General features: G+C 36.6%; 1 protein-coding gene across 2 annotated transcripts in view; it reads right to left on the reverse strand.

The window, feature by feature from the left end:
• The window catches only part of LOC115211563, a 389,040-nt gene that overhangs the window by 173,429 nt on the left and 193,322 nt on the right, over nt 1–22,289 (reverse strand). For both annotated transcript variants that reach the window (XM_036501657.1, XM_029780127.2), the window contains one exon: nt 1,261–1,330. In XM_036501657.1, the coding sequence (XP_036357550.1) occupies nt 1,261–1,330 (70 nt within the window). The remainder of the gene's footprint in view (nt 1–1,260; nt 1,331–22,289) is intronic.

Raw genomic sequence — 22,289 nt, forward strand, 5'->3', positions numbered from 1 at the left:
TAGGAAGTGTGAGGCCCAATTAGAGAATTGTCACCGAGGGCCTCTACTCGGCAAAAGCCGGGGATTGATGTATGCCAGTCCCAAACAAAAAGGAGTAAGGGCTTGAGGTACCACCATTAGCTACAATTATATACTAAAAATTCATCAGTGTCCTCTGCTTAAGTGTGCACATAGGGCCCTCTCTTGATGTGGGGCCTAATCTGTCTAATCGGCTTAAAACCAGTTCTGCCTAGAGGCATTATATCTAGGAAGGGAGGGGGAGGTAGGGAGGGGGAGAGGGAAGGAAGGAACGAAGGAAGGGCAGGGTCATCTTAATTGGTACCCCTTTGATACAGGGTCTAATAAATCAGAACTGATTCAGAAGTAAACAACAATTGCAGCAATAGCTAGTCTTTACTGGAACTGAATTCTGTAGTTTGTGTCTTCCTTAAATTTTTATATTTCTAGTTTGATAAAGGTTTTCACACAAATTGTAATTCTTGAAATTAATTTCTCTTCCAAAGGTGACAGCCTGGATAGAATTGTAGGATCATTGGAGGAAATGACTTGCAGTATTTATTGGCGGCACCTTGTGTTCTGAGTTCAATTTCTGCAGAGGTAAACCTTGCTTTTCATTCTTCTGGGGTTCGATCAACCACAGAACAAAAAGCACTGTTCAAAAGCAGTGAACAAATAGAAATGGTAAGGTCATGGATGAGATATTTTGTGGTGTTTTTTTCAGTGCCTTGCATTCTGAGTTCAAATTCCATCAAGGACTGCTTGGTTAACAGAGTTAGACCATCAACCAGTGTAACGCCACTACCTGGCACTTTGGATGTCTTTCAGAAGAGTCCATTCTGTTGCAAGAGTTTGAGCCAGGTCTAGCTGAGGATGCCTTCCTCTCTCCCTCCTTCCCTTCCTCCCACTAGTAAATGGCTGTGAGTACTTATTTATCAAACCCTCACAGGGATTTCGAAAAAAAAAAATAATAGCCCATAGTTTGAATTTCTATAAATTGGCCAACAGTTGGAATTCAACTCGAGACTACGACAATAAAATGATTGCATTACAGAATTAATTCTCAGCCATCCTTAATCTCTGATCAAACACCACCAGGGTGTATAGTCATTACGAAGATATCATAGTCATGCTATTTAGATCCCTTTAGCTTTGGGCCATGGGCCCAATTAGCGTTCTGCAGGAGCTAGCTCAAGAGTTTGCACAGAGTGTGGCTTTTAAGCTAGTACATAATAAAAACTTCAATACAGAATATCAACATACCAGATAAAGTCTGCAAGTATTGGCAGTTTGAGGTGCTTTAACATTAGGCTGAGAGTTTCTTGAAAGAAGCCTAAAAGAAGAGAAAAATTTAAAAGAAAGAAATAATTTTCAGGAAAATAAAAAACAACTCAACAACAAGTTTAAAAACAGACTTCCAGACAAAAGATACTTTACAAAAATATCAATTCTTAATGGTATACACAAGGTGTATCTGACAAGACAAGAAGCAGAATATTATTGTGCTGTTTTTAAACTGACAATAAAAAATATGTAGTAAATTTGAATGGCTGTTATCTTCTTGATATCGTGGCATTTTTACAATTACAATGATGGGAAAGCACATATAATTCTTCCCTTTGAATTAAGTAGGTAGTTTGTACAACAAGATATATCATGCAGTTATTGAAGTATTCGATAAAAACTGTACATAAAGTTCACTTTATGAGAAATATTTCTATCTGTATGAGAATATCAGAAAAACAAAAAGATGATCTGCTTACTTAGTGAGAAACTAAATCATTATCTTTCTATGTAGATGCACACATACACATGCATGCACACACACAATAACAACAACTTATTTTTATACTTGAGTATTTGTAATAAAGTATGTGTTTGTATATATCTATATGATTTTGCACACAAAAACAAGTATATATTTATACATTTCATATACACACACACACACTCTCTCTCTCACACACGCATATATATATATATATATTATACACATATGTAATGTATATGTTATAAATATATTATGCATATATATATTCACATATATATTTGCACATATATATACATATAAATACATGTATATATATATATATATATATATATATATATATATATATATATATATATATATATAGATATATACATATATCTATCTATATATATATATACACATACACAGACACACATGCATGCAAACTCACACACATCCATTTATAAATATAACTCAGAAAGATATCAATCGATTTTTATTGGACTTCTGTACATATGATAAATGGAATCAAACATCCAATATCTGCTTTGTCTGTTTGACATTTCATAATCAGTTGATGCTTGTTGATGAATACTGTAAACTTCAGGAATGCAAAAAAAAAATGGAAGTTGTGACACTCATGCCCTCTCTGAGAGCATTAGCGACATAAGGGATATAATATTGCTCTTGCAGGAAAATCAAAGCAATATCTCAGACTCACTGACTATTTACTGACATACCTACTCCCCTACGAGCACAGATATACAAATTTAGATACATACAAACACACATAAAAAAATTAATATATAACCATTGAAATCACTTTGCCATTCTTACATACTGAAGAAGATGGAAGGGCAGACAAGACAGCCAGCTCTGAAAACAATAGAATTAACAGACAAAATGGCCAGAGCACTTCTTTTCTATACTGTATTCAATCTAGAGCAATGGTTTTCAACCTCTTTTAGATGTTGCACTCGTGTAGATTGTGACCATGCTGGGAGCACCAAAACTTGAAGGGTTTAGATGAAGAAATCAACCCCAGGAATAGTTTGTTTTTTTTAAGTCGGGTACTTCTGGTACTTATTCTATCAGTTTCTTTTGATGAGCCACTAGGTTTTAGGGATATAAACAAAGGCGCAGGAGTGGCTGTGTGGTAAGTAGCTTGCTAACCAACCACATGGTTCCGGGTTCAGTCCCACTGCATGGCACCTTGGGCAAGTGTCTTCTACTATAGCCTCGGGCCGACCAAAGCCTTGTGAGCGGATTTGGTAGACGGAAACTGAAAGAAGCCCGTCGTATATATGTATGTATATATGTATGTGTGTGTGTTTGTGTCTGAGTTTGTCCCCCTAGCATTGCTTGACAACCGATGCTGGTGTCTTTATGTCCCCGTCACTTAGTGGTTCGGCAAAAAGAGACCGATAGAATGAGTACTGGGCTTACAAAGGTTGAGTTGCTCGATTAAAAGGCGGTGCTCCAGCATGGCCGCAGTCAAATGACTGAAAAGAGTAAAAGAGTAAACTAAAACTAATTGCCAAGGGGAGTGGGAGATCAAACACAAGGACACACAGACATACACACTCACAGAGGTGTGTGTGTGAGTGTTTTGCAAGATACCACAGAAAGACAAAATGGAATAGGCAGGACAAGAGAGATACATGGAACAGAAAGTCAGTGAAGAGGTCAAAGAATGTGTGATGAAAGAGCTTTGACAGACAAATAAAATAAAAACAATAAAAATAAACCTAAAATGAAAATCAAATAAATAGTGCATGTGTTTAATTGGCAAAAGATGACCATCCCCAAGTATAGCAATACACGCACACACAAAATGGTCACAAGCCTAATGTGTTGTACGGTAGGACTGAACCTGAAACCACACATTGCAAAGTGAGCTTCTTAACCACACAACCATGCTGGCATCCACCCATGACTTCACCTACAGCTTTGCTTGAGCTGCCCTTGCATGTTGTCTAAGACAGCTGTACATATAGCAGTGGTACAGATGTGTGCAATACTCCATTGTGGATTCACCTGAGCTTTGTAAAGTGTTGACCCTTTACTATTCAGATTATTCTGTCAAATGTAATGCTTATTTATTCACATTGTTTTGAATTAATCCAGCATAATCTCATTCCTTTGAGATTTCAAGGATGTGATTATTTACTTTTAGAATGACATGGTAGTGCAGGTGTAAGAAGTCAGATCTAGCTATTTTGAACATAAAATACATAGAGTAGTTGGGTCTGATAAGGCCAGTTTAAATGCTAAAGAGTTAAATACTGGGGGTGGTATGGACCTGAAGAATTTTCTTAAAGATAGAAAGTGTTATTTAAAAATTATATAGAAATGGTATGATCTTGCTACAAAAAAGTAAATCATTTTACAATGATTCTCCAGATTTAGCCAAAATTCTTTGAAATCAACAAATACAATACAAAAATAATTCAATATTCTAATATGAAAATTCACATGTGTGTTTTTTTAAAAACAGAAGTGACAAAGAAGTGAATATTCTTGAAAATAGAGGCAGGAAGTAAACATCAATTTGATTAAAAAAAGATGATTGCTATCTTGAAGCATTATGAAAAGACAAAAAAAAAATTGCACATTTCAAAAAATATATGTGAATTAGAATTATTAATATTTTAGATTTACTTTAGACTAAACCGGAAGATACTGTAATTTTGGCTACATAGAAATACAGATGTATTTTAATTGCTGCTTTTTCCATTATAATTAGATATAAATTGGGCAAGTCTCTTTTAATATACCCCTAGGCCAACCAAAACCTCCCAAGTAGATTTGGTAGATGGAAAATGATGAAGCTATATATATATATATATATATATATAGAGAGAGAGAGAGAGAGAGAGAGAGAGAGAGACAGACAGAGAGAGAGAGAGAGAGACAGAGACAGAGAGAGAGACAGACAGACAGACAGACAGGCAGGCAGGCAGGCAGGCAGGCAGGCAGGCAGGCAGGCAGACAGACAGACAGACAGACAGACAGACAGACAGACAGACAGACAGACAGACAGAAATATATCTGTATGTGTGTTTGTGTTTGTTCCCTAACATTACTTGACTGCTGGTGTTGGCTTGTTTATATCCCTGTAACTTAGTAGTTTAACAAAAAGAGACTGATAGAATGAAAAACAGAATTGATAAAACAAAATACTGAGGTACTTATCATTTATTGTTTACTTGTTTCAGCCATTGGACTGCAGCCACGCTGGGGCACCACCTTGAAGGGTTAATTTGATCAGGTCGACCCTAGCACTTATTTTTTTACATTTGAAGTCTGGTACTAAATCTATTGATCTCTTTTTATTAGACATCTAAGTTAGAGGAAAATAAGCCAACTCTCGTTGCCAAGTAATGGTGAGAGGCAAACACAAACACACACATGTACAGACAGACATCAGTCTCTGGCACTTGCCAGATTTGAGCAGTCTCAATGATAAAAAGGTGCGAAACTGCAAGGACTTTCTGGATATTGACTGAAGAGGAAATCAGCTGCGAATTATCCATGTATCTTGCTTTTGTCCTGCTTGCCATTTGTTATGTTATCATCTATTTTCCCACATGTGTTTTGTTGGATTTCCCCTTGTTGTCTTCTTTCTGTCCTACCCTTGATTTATCCATGCTGTGCACCATACAACCTATTGTTTACTTTGTTAGAAAAAAAATATTCCTCTCTTTCCTTCCTTCTTACTCTCTCGTCTCTCTCCCATCCTCGTTCCACAGCCTCTCTGATTTCATTTTCCCTTTCTTGTATTCCTTAGTCCCTTTTTTCCCCCCTCCCTCTTACTCTTCAATCCCTTTGCTTTCCTCCCTCGCTTGTCTCCCTTGTACATTTTCTCTCACTCTGCCTGTCTCTCTTCCCCTCCCTTTCATTCTTTAGTCCAGACACTGCAGAAAGAGGAAATCAGCTGTGAATGATTCATGTATCTTGTTTTTGTCCTGTTTACTGTTTATTATGTTATTGTCTGTTTTTCCACATGTTGTGTTTTGCTGGATTTCCATTTGTTGTGTTCTTTTTGTCCTACCCTTGATTTATACATACATACATACATACATACATAATGTTAACAAAGCTGAAGATCAGTGAAAAAGAGAATACCTATGCTGAACTTTGAAAAATCTGCAGTTACTCTATCCAGATTATAAGTTCAGGTTTATACTCGTAATTATTGAAGCTCTAGGATATGTAATACACTGCCTAAATATCAATCTTGAGAAATTGAGCTTCTCAAAACCAGAAGGGAAAAAGCTAATTCGAAGACTACAGATCCAGTCCATCACTTGAACTGTAAAATTCTGTAAAACTTTCCAGAAGATTATCTTTTAAATACATATGAGCATGTGTAGATATGCAACTATATGCATGAGAATACATACATAAAGCAAAACATATAAATCTGCATGCACGCACGCATGCACACACACACACACACACACACATACATACATACATACATACAAACAAACAAACAAACAAACAAAAATACTCTGTTGTTGATGTTGAAATTCCAATGAAGGAGCCTTGAATCTAGGTTAGAAACTGGCTCTTTCTCTATTGGCAAGAAATCTTGAAATAAAACTGAACAATGACACACATACATATACAACACACTTCTTTTGCTAAAATATAATCACAACACTTTAGTTGGTCCAGGGTTATAGTGTAGAGCAGTGCTACACAAAGTGGTGGTCCGTGAACCTGCACCAGTCTGCAAGCCATCAGCTGCCAGTACACGGCGAGTTTCCAGAAAAGAAACTTTATAAAATGCTTATGTTATATTGTATTATTTGTTTACAAGATAAAAAAAATTGTCAACTTTTATTATATTCATTATATATATATATTGTTTCCAGTATTAATATTACCAGTCCCTGGCACATTGATAAAAATAAAACTGCCAGTACACCACATCAGATAGTTTGAGAAGCACTGGTGTAGAAGACACTTCTCCAAGATGCTAGGTAGAAGGACTGAGCTCAGAACTATGTGGTTGAAAAGCAAGCATATATATACACACACACACTTCATCATCATTCAATGTCCATGTTCTATGTTGGCAAGTGTTGGACAGTTTGACAGAATCGGACAGGTCCGAGGACAGCACCATGCCCCATTGTCTACTTTGATATAGCTTCTGCAACTGAATTCTGTTTCTAACACTGACTATTTTACAGCATGTACTGGGAACTACTTTTTTGTGACACCAGCACTAGTAATGTCACTATGCAGCTTGCAAAATTATAAATTCCAAGAGGGGAAGCTTTATGCTGGGAGTTGAAGGATTTAACATGTCCCCCTACATGGCCTTGCTTTTTGCTTTTTGAGCCAAAAATTAACTTAACTTAACATATAAAGGAATGGGCCAGAGCAGAACATGTTTGTTGCTGTACAAAAGCTACATGTTTGCTCACATATTAAAGGAGAGACTGGAAGTGACTGATGTGAAGTGAGGAAGAGGTAAAAAGAGCAATGATGAGACATTTGTGAGTATCTTCAGTGTACAAGGTGAGTAGAAGTGAATGGGAACAACTGAAACAGGAGCAGGTGTAACTGGGTAGAGGTTGCAAGAATGTTCTGAAGAGTAAGAAGTGGGGTATAAGTGAAGAGGTGAATAAGTGCAATTACAGAGATGAAGGGTGACAGGCATGCCTTTGGAAGGAATTTGAGAGAAGGGACAATTATGCATATATATATATATATATAATATATATATATATATATATATATATATATATATATATATATATATATATATATATATATATATATATATATTATATATATATAGAGAGAGAGAGAGAGAGAGAGAGAGAGAGATACAGCACTTCCATGATTTAGATTCACTAAGATGGGTACGTCTTCTCAGGATACTGCCAGTCATCCTAGTATGTTATCATTTCTTCTGAGATGTTTCACCACTTCATTCTATGTCAGTCTCCCTCTTCTGCAAGCTCCAACCACACCAAGTGATGGGCACCTCTTCATACAGCTGCTTTCAGCCATAAACATTACACACTACATCTGATTCCTCCTTTGCCTAGTTTTTCTCTCAATGCATGTATATTATGACATTCATGCACAGTTGCATGGCATTTCCAACACAGCATGCTCGCGTCATTGCTAATCCAGTTTTCACAGCATTCAAGGCCCATGTCTCACTACCATGCAGTGCCACAGTTCTAAAATAAGCACTATACAATCAGCCCTTCACTTTCAATGAAAAGACTTTGGTTGCCATCAGCTGTAGAAGTTCCCTGAACTTTTCCCAGCCTGTTCTAACCCTGGCTGCTATACTTTCAGAGCAAGTACTCCCTTGACAATTATATCTCCTAGGTAACAAAAGCTATTGCCTATTACTTGTGAGCCATCTGAGCATTTCAGATGTAGTTGTAGTATGTACTCCTCCTGTAGTTACTTTCTGTCAGCCAGCCTGTGATTCCATTTCTCCATCTGTGTCCATAGCCTCTATTGGGTACAGTGTATGGAGTTTATATCTACTCTTTTCCTACTTACCAAGCAAGGCTATTTCCCTAAAAATATCAAGGCTCTGTCTTCTTTCCTACTTACTAAAACCTTTGTCTTTACAGAGATGACCTTGAGGCCTCTCAATTCTAGGTATAGTTTCTATGCATAGAAATTCCTCACTAATTCCTCATACAGATTCAGCCATATTCAGATTTAGATTCAGAACAATATTGTCAGCATATAGGAGTTCTTTTGAACATCTAATCTTAAACTCCTCTGAGATAGTCCAAAAGACTAAGATGAATGGGATAGGGTTGAGGACTCAATGCTCATTTCATCACTGAAATCATTTACTGCATCTTTGTACATAGCTTGTACAGACCTCAGAAGCCAGTTGTCTAAATTGAATTTCCACAGTAACCATCAATTTACTGAATGTGGTACCTTGTCAAACGCCATCTCCAACTCAACAAAAAAACAGGAATAGCAGTTTATTCTCAGCCAAATATTTCTCCTACAGAGAAATACTTGGCTAAGGGTAAATACACTAAAAATTTCAAATGAGAAGTCCAAGAGTCAGTATTTAACCCCTAACTATGAGCTCAACACAACATCTACTTCATCCAATACCCATTTTGGATTAAACACAACATATGCATACACACACACACACACATACACATGTATGTCTGTGTGTGTGTGTGTGTGTGTGTGTGTATTAGAAATATACGTGTGCACATGTATTACACATATACTCATAAATATATATGAATGTATGTATATACACACACATTCATTGATATATATATATATCATTTATTTACATACATATAAACACATTAAATTATATATATGTACATAATTATATATATATTATATTGTTTTATATATAGATACATAAATATATATTATATATAAAACAACAAACATACATGCAGACTCACAGATACCTATTATCTTTATGATTGAACTAAAAACATTATCAGCTGAAATTGGCAATAAATCTTCCTGAGTTAACTTTTTCCTTCTTCCCAATACAATATATGCAATTGCTATAAACTGCATAAATGACAACCATAAAAGCCATCTTATGTTGCTGCTAACAACCATTTTGAACTATTGCAAAAATACATTATAGTATCTTGGTGTCTATACCAATGAATCAGTTATGTGCACAGTAGAGGTTTATTTCTTCGGTATGTGGCCTTCGGTGAATTCGTATTGAAGCTGTTGTTACACTACATGATGTATTATGGTTTATAAAGCATTACCATCAATGCTTCTTTTATTCATTGTATGTTTCGCATTCAATTCTGGCATGGGTTAAATGGTTCTGCTTCACATTAATTTTCCATACGGCTCTATATTGTCAATGTTAACATTTTTATGTCTCAAATCATCTCAACACTAAATCCTAACAGCTCTGTATCAGCCTTCTTCTGTTTAGCCTTCTACCACATGCAATATAATGCAATATCTCTAATATAATACAAGCTTGCCTTATTTCTCTTTTTTTGTAAATAAGCCTCACTATCCTGAAATAAAGTAGTGGGCTGGCAGTCTTTACACAGTCAGAAAAATTCTAAGCAGTATTAGCCTAGCTCCTTACATTCAGGGTTCAGATTATGCAAAGGGTAACTTCACTGTTCCTCTCATAAAATGATGTACCAGTCAAGTAATGTAATCAATTTATTTGACTAATCCTCTCCCATAAGTGAAAGTTCATCATCATCACCACCATTATTATTATTAAGGCTTTTGTCTGTTTTTACATTCTGAGTTCAAATTCCGCCGAGGTTGACTTGGCCTTTCAACCTTTTGGGGTTGATAAATTAAGTACCAGTTGTGTACTGGGGTTGATCTAATCAACTGGCCTCCTCCCACAAAATTTCAGGCTTTGTGCCTATAGTAGAAAGGATTATTATTATTGTTAAGGCAATGAGCTGACAGAATTCTTAGCATGCCAGGCAAAATGTTTAGTGGTATTTCATCTGTATTCATGCTCTGAGTTCAATTTCCGCTGAGGTCAACTTTGCTGTTCATCCTTTCAGGGATGATAAATTAAGTACCAATGAAACATTGAGGTCAATTTAATCAACTAGTCTCTCTCTCCCTAAAATTTCCGCCAAGGTCAACTTTGCCTTTCATCTTTCTGGGTCGATGGAATAAGTACCAGTTACACATTAGGGTTGATATAATCAACTAGCCCCCTTCCTGAAATTTTCAAGGTCTTGTGCCTAGAGTAGAAACAATTATTACTATTGTTATTATTATTATTATTATTAAAAAGGCGGCGAGCTTGGCAGAAACATTAGCATGCCAGGTGAAATGCTTAGCAGTATTTCATCTGTCTTTACGTTCTGAGTTCAAATTCCACCAAGATCAACTAAGCCTTTCATCCTTTCGGGGTCGATTAAAAAAGTAGCAGTTACGCACTGGTGTCGATATAATCGATTTATTCCCTGTCTGTCCTTGTTTGTCCCCTCTATGTTTAGCCCCCTGTGGGCAATAAAGAAATAAATTATTATTATTATTATTAAATAATAATTAATAACAACAGAAGCAATATTAATACCACAATGTAATTTTCATCTCCAGCTTAAAGTGGATGTTGTGATAGAACACAGAATACTGCATTATTTACTTTGAACTTGTGGTGTATGTAAGCACATGTAATTATATCAGTGACAGATTTTTTTTTGGAGGGGGGGGGGCAGTAGTATAAAATAAAATACGAGTCAAGCTCTGGGATTGAAGTTATCAACTAAACACCTCTCCTCAAATATGTTAGTCTCACACTTCAATTACAAACAATTAAGTAAAGCAGGGAGCATGCATGATCATTAGAATGTCAGAAAAAAATGCTTTGCAGTATTGTCCCAGCTCCTTACATTCTGGGTTCAAATCAAACAGCAGAAAAATTGAACACAGTGATTTGATTTTACTTCAGTCAATATTTGCCTCAATCATTCATTTGGGGTCAATAAATAAAGTAGGAGTCAAGTGTTGGGCTTGGTGACATTGACAAGACTCCTCCCTTCAAAATTGCTGGCCTTGTGCCTAAATTAGAAACATCATCACTGCTACTAATACTGCTGCTGCCTGGATTAAAATGTATTTCTCATTGTGCTTGTTTAAATACATTGACAAAAGATTAAATTGAATTCGTACTGTCACTGAATCAGAAACTGTCACTGTACTAAAACCTTGGTGAGTGAACTTCAGCAATTTTACTGCACACAAATCAACAAATCAATATAGACCTAATGGGATCAGCACTGCCGACCATAGCACCAAAACCACCACCATTGCCATCACCATTGTCATCACCATCACCATCATCCCCATTACCACCACCACCATCATCATCATCATCATCGCCACCACCAAAACTATCGCCATCATCATTATCACCACATCACCAAAACTACCATTGCCACCACCGTCATCACTATATACACCATCACTTCAAGCATCTCGCCACAACATCCACAACAGCACCCATAACACCCCAACCTACTACTACTAATACTACTACAATATCAATATTATCAATCCATCGGTACCAACACTACTACCACAATACTATTGTCGCTACTAATGCCAGTACAATCATTCCATCACAAGTCCACCATCGCTACCACTACAACTATCCACTACTGCCAGCCCCCACCACAACCAATCAAACTGATAACATCACAAGAGCCAGCACACCACACCACCATTAACATAAAATGAATTTACATTAGTATGTTTAATAAACATACATTTAGTTTTGCAAATGTGAAAAAGGTGGGGGGAAAACAAGACAGAAAAAGCAAATAACAAGAAGCAACATAAGTCGAGTTGATAATCAGTCCATTCTGCAGAGACAGCGATGTGGTTTAACTATGGAGTTTATTTACACAGTGAGGCTAAAAGTATGTTTATCAAACATGCACATGCAAATTTATTGACGGCTATTTAATGCAGTCAGTAAAATTTTCAAGGCTGAAACTTCTAGAAGTCCTGGTCTGGCCAGTAAAGCCCTCTAAGAGGTGTAAAGCATGGACTCCATGAACATGATATATTGTAGAATGAATGAATGATTTACCTCCTGAAGGAGATGGGAGGAAAATTTAAACTTTAGTGGTAGTGACCAGATGGTAAAAACTGCAATATTATTTTAACCATGTTATCAGGGCCCAGAACTTTTAACACATGCCCTCTTGGGGGCTGCATGGACAAAAAATGAGTTCATAGCTAAGAATGGCAGAGATGAAGATATGACATCAAGGCCTGGATAGAATGATCCTGGAGAAATAGACAGCTGCAACATGAGATCATAGAGGGTTACAAGGAGTGGAGGTCTAGTCTGAGAGTCACTGCTTTTTAGCCATAGGAATGGCATACTCATTCCTTCATGCATTCATATATACATGTGTGTGTGTATACATATATATATATACACATACATAGTATAAAATTAATGTGGGCAGCTAGACACTTCAATGATTCGACCAGCTAAGCCATTAGATGATGGGTTAGCTAGCCAAAACTTCAAAGTCACTGTCAACAACATCCTAATATAAAAATGTGAGGGCGCGTGGCTTAGTGGTTAGGGCATTCGGCTCATGATCGTAAGGTTGTGAGTTCGATTCCCGGCGACGCGTTGTGTCCTTGAGCAAGACACTTTATTTCACGTTGCTCCAGTCCACTCAGCTGGCAAAAATGAGTTGTACTTGTATTTCAAAGGGTCAGCCTTGTCACTCTCTGTGTCACGCTGATTATCCCCGAGAACTACGTTAAGGGTATACGTGTCTGTGGAATGCTCAGCCATTTGCACGTTAATTTCACGAGCAAGCTGTTCCGTTGATCGTATCAGCTGGGACCCTCGTCGTCGTAACCGGCGGAGTCAAAAGAAAAAAAAAAAAAAAAAAAAAAAAATATAAAAATAATAAATTTGTACTCTACAAAGGTATAGAGTAACACTTCAGATTAATGCAAAACTGTTTTAATTATAACTAAACATAAAAACAAAGATTAGTATGTGTGTGTGTGTGTGTGTGTATATATATATATATATATATATATATATATATATACACGAGGGGTGTATGAAAAGTTTTGAGCCTTCAAGGCCTTTCAGCCTTGAAGTTTTGTAGTACATTTTGTTTTTTTGAGGCTCAAGACTTTTCATACACATATAGTCTCTTTCCTCTTTCTCTTTCTCTTATACTTGTTTCAGTCATTTGACTGTGGCCATGCTGGAGCACCGCCTTTAGTTGCGCAAATTGATCCCAGGACTTATTCTTTGGAAGCCTAGCACTTACTCTATCAGTCTATTTTGCTGAACCACTAAGTCACAGGAATGTAAACACACCACCATCGGTTGTGAAGCAATGTTGGAGGGACAAACACAGACACAGAAACATATATATATATATATATATATATATATATATACACAACAAACTTCTTTCAGTTTCTGTCTACCAAATCCACTCACAAGGCTTTGGTCAGCCTGAGCTATAGTAGAAGACACTTGCTCAAAGTGCCACGCATACATACACAAGCTTAAAAGCCTCACTCTGTATGGACATTTAAACTAGTTTCTGCAGAGGGCTAAGAACCACTAAATAGCATGAGTATAATTTGTCCATAATGACTATATGCTCCAATAGTATTTGATCAGAGATTAAGGACAGATGAGACTTAATTATGCTATGCAATCATTCTACTGTTCCAGTCCAAAGTTGAATTCCAAATGTTGGCCAGTTTGTTCCAAGCACTTATCTCAATGTAAAATTAAAGCGAATGTCATTTGTCTCCCCACTGATCTCTGATGTCATCTGACAAAACATGGATCAAGATAGCATGAATCATCCAAGCTTCACTTGTTAAAAATAGCAACCCAAATGTTTTTAAATCAGATCCCAATGCTGGATGTTCAAGAACCAAAAGAAGAGCAGATTTTCAATCCTGAGATCATCCTGATTCCAAAAAGGTATAATATGTCTAAGTACAGTAAATGTAGACTGAGATACAGGGGTCACAGAGAGTCAGACAGAAATTTGCATTTATTATTACAAATATGTATCTATGAATATATGTATATATATATATATATATATATATAATGCAGGCACCTATACACAGTATAAAACCAAAAAGGGAAAATTCAATTGTCACTAATTGTGACCAAAGATACCGCATCGCATCTATATTGCTAGAAATAAGAGTTATCTCTCCTGTCACTGTATGAAAATGTGCTTTCTTGTAGCTCTAAGGGTTTTTAACTCTTATTTCCTATTTCTAGGAATATAGGTGCAAGCTGGCACTTTCAGTCACAATTAGTGACAATTGAATTTTTCTTATATATACACACATGCTCCTGAGATGAATGCTTGGGTTTTCCTTATCTCTTCATTACTATACATGATATATATACATATTGGCAAAGATGGGTGAAAAGCATTTGTGAGTCACTGCAGCAATGATGTTTCTCTTGCTCCATTACATATTGTGTTTTTAACACAACAAATGTATATATATATATATAATATATAAAATAGAGATGTCTGTGTATTCGCTTTTCACATGAAAACATCTTCACCAGTTGCTTCCATACTTGTGATGCATGAATAATTTGGCCTCCGACAAATGTTAGGCTCTTCATTTGATTTTTTCATTAAAAATAAATAATATTGCTTCATATATATATATGATTCACTTCTTTAAAAAAAGTTTTCTCAATGTCAACTTCCGGTATTGACATTGCAATGACAAAAACCTTTACTCTCTATTTTTATGTTTTCATTTCAAGTTTTAATTCACTATTTGCAAACAACTACGATAAATTACTGAAATAAATATTTACTAAGTTCACAAATTTAAACATTCCGTACAAGAACTTTTATTTATACGACTTTTTCATTTCATGTTTATTTCATTCATTGTTCGCAATATTCTCTTTCACCCTCTCTCTCTCACACATGCAAGTCAGTCACACATGCACACGTGTGTTTTTGTAAGTATGTTTGTATACATTTAAGTATGTGAATGTTTGGAAGAGAGTGAGTGAGTCAAGGGGTGCATTGTCATGTATATGTACATACATAAATATATATGCACACATCATTTTTGTATGTGTGTGTGTGTGTGTGAGACAGAGAGAGTGATGTCCAAGTGGCATTCTTTCTCTCTCTCTCTCTCTCATACACACACACAGAGAAAAAGATGTATGCATATTTACTTATGTATGTATACATAACAACACACCCCTTCTCTCTCTCACACACACACACGTGCATTTCATCTGATGTTTGATACTCTCTATGTGTCTGTGCATGGGGCATTCCACAATCTCTATTTATTTCAAGTACAATTTAGTTGAATGAATTGAACCTAGGACTTCTATTTTTTTAAAGCCTGGTACTTATCCTATCGGTCTCTTTTGCTGAACCACTAAGTTACAGGGATGTAGACATGCCAACACAAGTTGTCAAGCAGTGATAGGAGACAAACATAGACACACAAAGACATATATGAATGTATGTATGTATGTATATATATGTATATATATATATATAAACAATGGGCTTCTTTCAGTTACCATCTACTGAATCCACTCACAAGGTTTTGGTCAGTCCAAGGCTAATGGTGCCATACAATGGGACTGAACCTAGAACCATAAGGTTGGGAAGCAAGCTTCTTACCACTTAGTCACTCTGGCACCTCTCTCTCTCTTTACATATATATATATATATATATATATATATCTGTGCCTGTATGTGTGTGTCTGTTTGTCTTTGAGTTATATTTGTCCACCACTGCTTGACAACTGGTGTTAGTTTGTTTTGCATATATCTTTACAACTTAGCAATTCAGCTAAAAAATACTTATAGAATAAGCACCAATACAATAAAATAAAATAATAAAATAAAGAAGAAACTGGAAACAATTTGCTTGACTAAAACCCTTCAAGCCATTGCCCCAGTATGGCTGCAGTCCAATGACTGAAACAAATAAAACGAAAATGGTGAAAAGATTACTAAGGGAATTTGAATTTTACCTTTACTGTTAGTTTTATATGTCATCAGTCAGATATTTATTTTCATTTATGACTACTGTACATTGTCTATGTGTTTATTCCAGCACTGTACTATGTTATAAGAATTACTTTGCTTCCATCATTCTACCCTCTATTCTTAAGTACAATTCTATAGTGTGTAAATCTATTATTCTATAATGTTTTCCTCGTTCTGATTGGTGGTGTGTGGAGTAATGCACTGCAACTGTTCTTTGTGATAAGTACATGGTGCAATGTACAGGCAATATAATAGCTGATGTCATGAGGTTTACAACTTTTACATTAGCAATTGAATTTATAAAACACATTGGTCATTAGCAGCTTGTTCTCAAGTTTGCATGCTTGTGATTTGCTATTGATAAAGGGTTTTTCTCTTTTAAAATTCTAGTGCTTTTGTTGCGTATTATTAGTGTTAATTATGTGATTTGGTGTGAAGCATTGTTTAGTTTCACAAGATCTCTGTTGATGTGTTCATCTATTATACAGTTAGCATGCATTTGATTCATAAAACATAGTCTGTGTGCCGTTTGTGTATCTTTAATAGGTGTAGTTAGTAATATTCACTGTGTTGTATTTCTTCCTATATACATGCATGTATATGTGTATGTATGTGTGCATATGTGGGCATGTGTATGTGTATCAATATATACACACGCAATATAGATAGATACACATACATGCACTTGATTGTGTGCATGTTCATACTCATTTATATACAACATGCCTACTAAGATTGAGAACTGAAGAAGGGGACAAGAAGAGGATGAATGTTTTTAGTGAGGAAAGATTGAAGGGAATGGGTTGAAAAAGTATGAATGGCATAAGGAAAGTGAGAAGTGCATGCGTGCGTGAGTGTGTGTGTGTGTCTGCACACGTGCAAACAATGGATCAGCTGATTTTAACTACTGAGTAAAGATCAAAAGAACTGCTTTGCTACTGCAGTTTCACACAAACACACTGCTACACTTGTAATTATTTTCTCGTTGTCATCCCACCCCCAACAATCCACCCACCTACACAGCCCTATCATTCATTTTTAACCACCTTGATATTGTTATTTCTCCCTTCCAGCCCCTCTCCTACTTTTGTTTTACTTCTTGATTTCACCAGCTCCTTTCTGCTACTCTTGCTCTTAATTGTTCTCAATGTTTATGTTTGTCTCCAATTTGTCTTTGTTACTCTTGTAATTACTGTAGTTGATGCATTTGTTATTTTCCCTCCGGCTTGCTAATCTTGTTACCATTATTATTGTTGTTACTAAAAGGTGTTACCTCCCCTTTACAACACCATTTACTATACTGTTATTGTGTAACCCCAAAGTGAGCATTAATCAAGCAGTGCTACGGTGTGCATGAAGTTAATTGAACAAGGGAGCAGCATGACACACAGTTTCATTTTCTCAGTTATACCCAGTTAACTGCAACAAGCTGAGCATCATACTGCACATCCCAACATGCAGCAATAATCCTACGAGATGCAATACAGCAATCAGAACACACCAGATTATATCCAAATGAAACAGTGGATTAAGTAAGTGCTACTTTAAGTTTCATGTTGGAGTGTTTGTGCAATAGAGGCAAAGGAAGAGTGTGAAACATCATCTGTGCATAGCATCTGTATGTTTCATGCAAGTATGGGGAAGTCAAGTAGGAATAGATTGAACAGAGTAGATTTCTGTAGTTGCACCATTCAGAAAATTGCTGGCTCTGAAAGCATTGTTCTTATATACTGCATAGGCTTGGTAGCATGGCAGTTAGTTTGGGAACCAGTGTTTTACATTGTTTCTTAGCATAATGATGAACAACTTTGCCAATCTGCAAATGTCCATGACTCCTAGAGAGTTATCTCACCTGTCCATGACTCTAAGGTGTCTTTACACCCAGTGCTTCAAGAGAATATTCTCCACCACGCCAATAACAGCTTACTAGCAAATACATGTGATTGATAATATTTATTACACTCATGCTGGTTTTGTTTTATATTTAAATTTATTTCTTACATATGGTGAAACATCAATGTCCATCACTCCTAGATTGGATTGAAGGTGAGTTATCTTGCCACTCCATAGCTCTAAGGTGTCTTTACACCCTGCGCTTTGAGAGAATATTCTCCACCATGCTAATAGCAGCTTACCAGCAAATACATCAAGCATATTCATTGAGTATATGTAGTCGATAAAATGTATCTATAAGTGTGTGTATGTGTGTGTATTCCTACCACAAGCACAAGGCCTGAATTGTTTCTTTGTTAGTGGGGAGGCTAGTCAATTACATGAAGCACAATGATCACCTGGTACTTATTTTACTGACTCCAAAAGTATGAAAAGCAAAGATGACCTCAGCGGAATTTGAATGCAAAATATAAAGCCATAAGAAATGCTGCTAAACTTTTCTGTCCATCATGCTAATATTCCTGCCAGCTCACCATCTTTATGATATCTGTATATCGAATGTATCACCGTCATTATCATCATCATTACCATCATTGTTTTAATATCCCACTTTTACATGCTTGCATGTGTCACACAAAATTGACCGAGGCAGATTTTCTATGGCCAAATGCTCTTCCAGTCACCAATCCTCATCTCTTACCAAGGAAAGTAGTGTTTCCCTTAATCCTTCAAATAGGAACAGCATGAAGACCAGACAAGTTTTCAGAGAAGATTGCAAACAACCATCACTGTTACACTGCTTATATAACAGTGTCACTTATTTACGACTAGCAGATGATATCAAGACAAAAAAAAACATGAACACACGTACACACATATACACACAAAAAAGAGGCTTCTTTTCAGTTTACCTCAACCAAATCCACTCACAAGGCTTTGGTCAGCCTGAAGTTATTGCCTGTAGAAGACACTTGCTTATGATGTCATGCAGTGCTTCAATCCCACTATACAGCCTCTTAAGCATTTTTTTTTTTTTTTTTGTGTATGTAATTAAACCTTTTCTGTTGTGAAAGGATCTGTCTAATCTGATTTAGTTATAATTTGGAATACTGATAATTCTGTGTTCAGGCAGTAAAAATGTTTCCTAAATAATTGTTACATGCATGTCATGGATGATTATAAAATCTTTTAGTTCCATTAATGTGATTCTGCAGAAATTTTAGATTTTTGAATCATGTTCACAAGGTTTATTATTTTGTGTGTAATGCATTTTTTAAAAAATGTATTCCTTATGAATATGTGACATTAGAAAGGGAGATTGTAACAATATTTCCTGACTGTATCATTGCTGTTGTATCTCAAGTCAACCATTACTTTTTCGTATAAAGTCATGCATTTTGCTAGAGGTATTTATTAACTATATTGTTGGCATTTGTATAAATATTTTGTAGACATTTTTGTAGTAGTTTTAGAATCTGCTTTATGTGGATCTGTGTCCTCTTCTGATGGCATTTGCACATGCTGAGAGAAATAATTTCACATATTGGGTAAAGCGTAAAGGCCTCCTTCTGTCATGAACGACCACAAGATTGCACCTAGAAAGTTACCCTTCAAGGCACAAATCTGGGCAAAGTTGTTTTATGGAAGGCCAGCAGTTTCCCATGCATACCAGCCTCCCCTCTCCACACCACTGATGTTATCCAAGGGAAATGCAAGGCTGATACAGCTTGGCACCAGTGATACCACAACTCATTTCTACAGCTTAGCGAACTGGAGCAACATGAAATAAAGTGTCTTGCTCAAGATCAACAACACACAGCCTGGTCCAGGAATCAAACTCACTAACTCATTACTGTGAACCCAACACTCTAACCACTGCGCCATCAAAAATTTATCATTCAACACACATTCTTACTATAGCCATTTTCTCTTCATTTCTGCCATATTATATATTATATTATATTCAGAATTAATTGAATCAGTATATTTATACATTTCTGGAAATCTAAGACAGTTCTTGAGGAAGATGTGACTGCAATTTCTTGCAAGCTGAATAACCACATAGAGGTTTCCTATTGTTATTACATCTGTAGCTTTAACCCCTGCCGGCAGTCACTGCTGCCCTGCTGCTGGTCGTCGTCGTCACAGCAGCAGCAGCAGTTGTTTAGCATCAAACCAACCTTGATCCAACAGACCATTCATGAAAGGCAGTTCAGTAGTGATTGTTCTGTTGTTTTAGAGTATCTAGGACTACATGTATCTAATGTGTCGTTACCTTATTAGAAGATTTATTGGTGTGATTTAAGGGTGATACATTGCTATTTATTGCCAGTCAAACAACCCCATAGACACTCTGTCGATGGGATTTTGTGGTTGATGTTGCAATGCCTGTATCAGTAGCATTTACTGGTTTTTCTTTTTTGGTACTATTGATGGTGCTGTTGTTTGTGTTTAATATCACCACCTCACCTATCACTGCCTTACCTCCACACTGACCTCCTTCATTGATTCATCTTAGTCACAGAGATCAATCAAAGCGGCTTTGATGATTTGTAATTTAGAAAACACTAAACTTACAATTAAATTTCTGCCTCACTCTCCATCACCATGCTCTCTCTCCCCCACCTCTCATTCACACACACACACACACACACACAGACGCATGCATGTGTGTGTGTGTGCGTGTGTGTGTGTGTATGTGTGTGTGTGATGTATACTACAATATATATTACACATATATATATATAGGCACAAGTGTAGCTGTGTGTTAAGAAGCTTGCGTCTTAACCACATACTTCCGGTTCAGTCCTACTGTGTGCCACCTTGGGCACATGTCTTCTACAATAGCTTCAAGCCAACCAAAGCCTTGAGAGTGGATTTAGTAGATAGAAACTGAAAGAAGCCTGTCATGTATATATGTGTGTGTGTGTGTGTGTGTGCGTGTGTGTGTGTGTGTGTGTGTGTGTGTGTCTTTGTATCTATATTTGCCCTCCCACCATCGCTTGATAACCGATGTTGGTGTGTTTACATCCCCATAAATTAGCAGTTCCGCAAAAGAGACCAATAGAATAAGTACTAGGCTTACAAAGAATAAGTCCTGGGGTTGTATTCTTCAACTAAAAATACTCTTTAAGGCAATGACTGAAACAAGAATAAAAGAATACATGTCCATATAAAACAGGTGACCATATCAGAAAGGAAAGCCATCAATAACTTCTCCCTTCTCTTTGCTCCTGGCAAGAACAGCTACAAACACATCATACGGTATATTTCATGCAGTGGACAGGGAGACGTATCAAACTACATTCATAAATTATCACAAAAATATGAACCAGATACAAGTAATCATCATCATCATTTAATGTCCATTGTCCATGCTGGCATGGTTTGGACGGTTTGACCAGGGCTGGCAAGCTGGAAGGCTGCACCAGACTCCAGTCTGAGTCTGCATGGTTTCTACAGCTGGATGCTCTTCCTAACACTAACCACTCCGAGAGTGTAGAGGGTGCATTTACATGCCACTGGCATGGATGTCATTTGCATGACACCAGTATCTGCCATAACTGTGATTTTACTTGGATTGATGGGTCTTCTTCTCAAGCACAGTATAATGCCAAAAGTCACAGTCATTTGTCATTGCCTCCATGAGGCCCAACACTCAAAAGGTGCTTTTTACATGCCACCAGCATGGGTGCCAGTTATGTGACACCAGCATCAGGAGAGGTCTTCTCAAGCACAGCATATCACCCCAAAATGTAAACCAAAAATGTATGCCTCTGACAATAGAGGTTTTGCTGTTTCTGTTGGTTTTCTGCAACAGAAGTTCAATATGAAGTCTCTTCTGTTTGCATCTGACAGAAATTTTAGTTAAAATGCTGTACCAATTTCCATTATGTTGAAAGGGTGTAGACGAGAAAATTTGATAGCCAAAGCTTCCTCGCATTCTCCTTGCAACAAGTATACATTTATACATTCAAAATATGATGTAATTTGGAACAGTATGTCTCTGGTAGCAGCAGTCAGAATTTTTAGCTGAAACCTGACAGAAGTCTTTCCCATTGATACTCAAAGCACGTAAGAATATA

The sequence above is a fragment of the Octopus sinensis genome, linkage group LG1, assembly GCF_006345805.1.
Source record: "Octopus sinensis linkage group LG1, ASM634580v1, whole genome shotgun sequence".
NCBI lineage: Eukaryota > Metazoa > Mollusca > Cephalopoda > Octopoda > Octopodidae > Octopus > Octopus sinensis.